The sequence below is a fragment of the Sphaeroforma arctica genome (genome assembly GCF_001186125.1).
Source record: "Sphaeroforma arctica JP610 unplaced genomic scaffold supercont1.266, whole genome shotgun sequence".
In the NCBI taxonomy this organism is placed as follows: domain Eukaryota; class Ichthyosporea; order Ichthyophonida; genus Sphaeroforma; species Sphaeroforma arctica.
In genome coordinates, this window is record NW_014040292.1 from 74,890 (window position 1) to 76,482 (window position 1,593).

The 1,593-nt window shown below is 52.2% G+C and overlaps 1 protein-coding gene across 1 annotated transcript; it reads right to left on the minus strand.

The window, feature by feature from the left end:
* Nucleotides 1-445: 445 nt before the first annotated feature.
* SARC_04619 (hypothetical protein) lies at nt 446-1,593 on the minus strand (the record flags this gene model as incomplete). Its single annotated transcript, XM_014301548.1, has 3 exons — nt 446-500; nt 698-981; nt 1,411-1,593. 3 exons carry the CDS (start codon nt 1,591-1,593, stop codon nt 446-448), a joined length of 522 nt encoding a protein of 173 aa, XP_014157023.1.

Sequence of the window (1,593 nt, forward strand, 5' to 3'; positions counted from 1 at the left end):
TATATATGTATATGTATATATGTATACATATATATATATATATATATATATGTACGTATAATATATATATCTTCATGTAATATAAGAGAAAACAAACAACATCATAACAAGTGCGTACCTGTGACACATCTGGGGCCCCCATGTCGCAAGAGCCGCCGCATACACTACCAGAGTGATAGTCATGGAGAGCAGTATAGCGATACCAATCACCACACCCATCCGTCTCAGCATGACCAGATCCGCAAAGAAGAGAACGAACACAGACCCCACAGTACTGATGCAAGAGAATACGACGGACGACCCGATATTACGCAGGCTGGCACTTACTACGGCTACGCGATGTGACTCTGGGCTGGAGAGATAGGGTGTGGTATAGAGAAAGGGTATGAGATTGCAAGTGAACCATACACCTTAAGACTCTGGGTCAGAGGGATAGGGTGTGGTTTTATGCAAGGGGTATGAGATTGCAAGTGAATAATGCACCCTTTCCTGTCGCAGACCTGATAGGAGGTGTTGAGTGTAGTAGTTGGGCTGTGACCACAGTCCACAGTTCAACGACATGTAGGTGTATAGACGTGTGCGATTACAAGTGCTGCTCAGTGTGTAAACTAACCCACACCGCCGGTAGAAGCATATCAGTGCCCCACTAACTGGCACGCACACCCTCTGATCGACTGAGGGGTGCTCTATGTCTTACCTGTCGTGGGGGGCGTTGTCCCGTGAGTTTTCAATGTACTCTTCGCTCAGGTGTATGAAGTAGTCTACGGCCAGACCCATCAGCATGGTGAGGGTGAGTGCCTCAACCATACCCACTTCCCAGCCAAAGCACCAGGCCAGGCCCAGTACTACCAGCACCACGGCCCCTAGCAGAGCCGTGGCTGTGAGCGCTAGTGTGGGAGACTGGGTGAACAGCAGCAGCGCCAGGCCGGCGACTAGCGCTGAGATGGACAGGGACCAGCCCACACCAGACACCGTGGTGACCTGCCGGGTAGGTAGGTGAGTGGTAGGTAGCGGGTGGTAGGTAAGCAAGGTGATGAGCGTGGAGATTAGCACAGGGATGGGCCAGAGTAGGCGAGGATGGGGACCTGTATGTGTACGATTGGTTGTTTTGCGAACGGTTGTTTGTGTTATGTTGTGTGTGGTGGTATGTGCTGGACAGAGACCATCACACACACGCCCCTCAGCCCGACAACAGCAAACAGCGCATGAAAAACATATGGCGAAGTGACGCAGAGCATCACAAACATAAGCTAGGACGTGAGAGGTGCGGAAATAGTGATACCTAACACTCCCCTGATCTAGTCAAGCCGTAGAAACAACACATGACAGCCGAGCTCGTCTGCATGTGCACCTGCGCAAGCCTATTCCGTCACCAAGGGGTGCAGTAAGGCGTGGCGGGTGGCTTCTCACCTGTGTGATTGCATCGCCCCATGCCTCGGCGGATTGCGTCATCACTGCGTCAGAGTGGCTGTTGTCGTTGAAGACGTCGATGACGTGCTGCCAGTCGTGGTAGTACTGTGGGAGCCGAGTCGCAGTGGTGTGGGTGTGAGACAGGAGAGGAGTGTAGGTAAACTGAGGGGGCGGGGCTTGCAT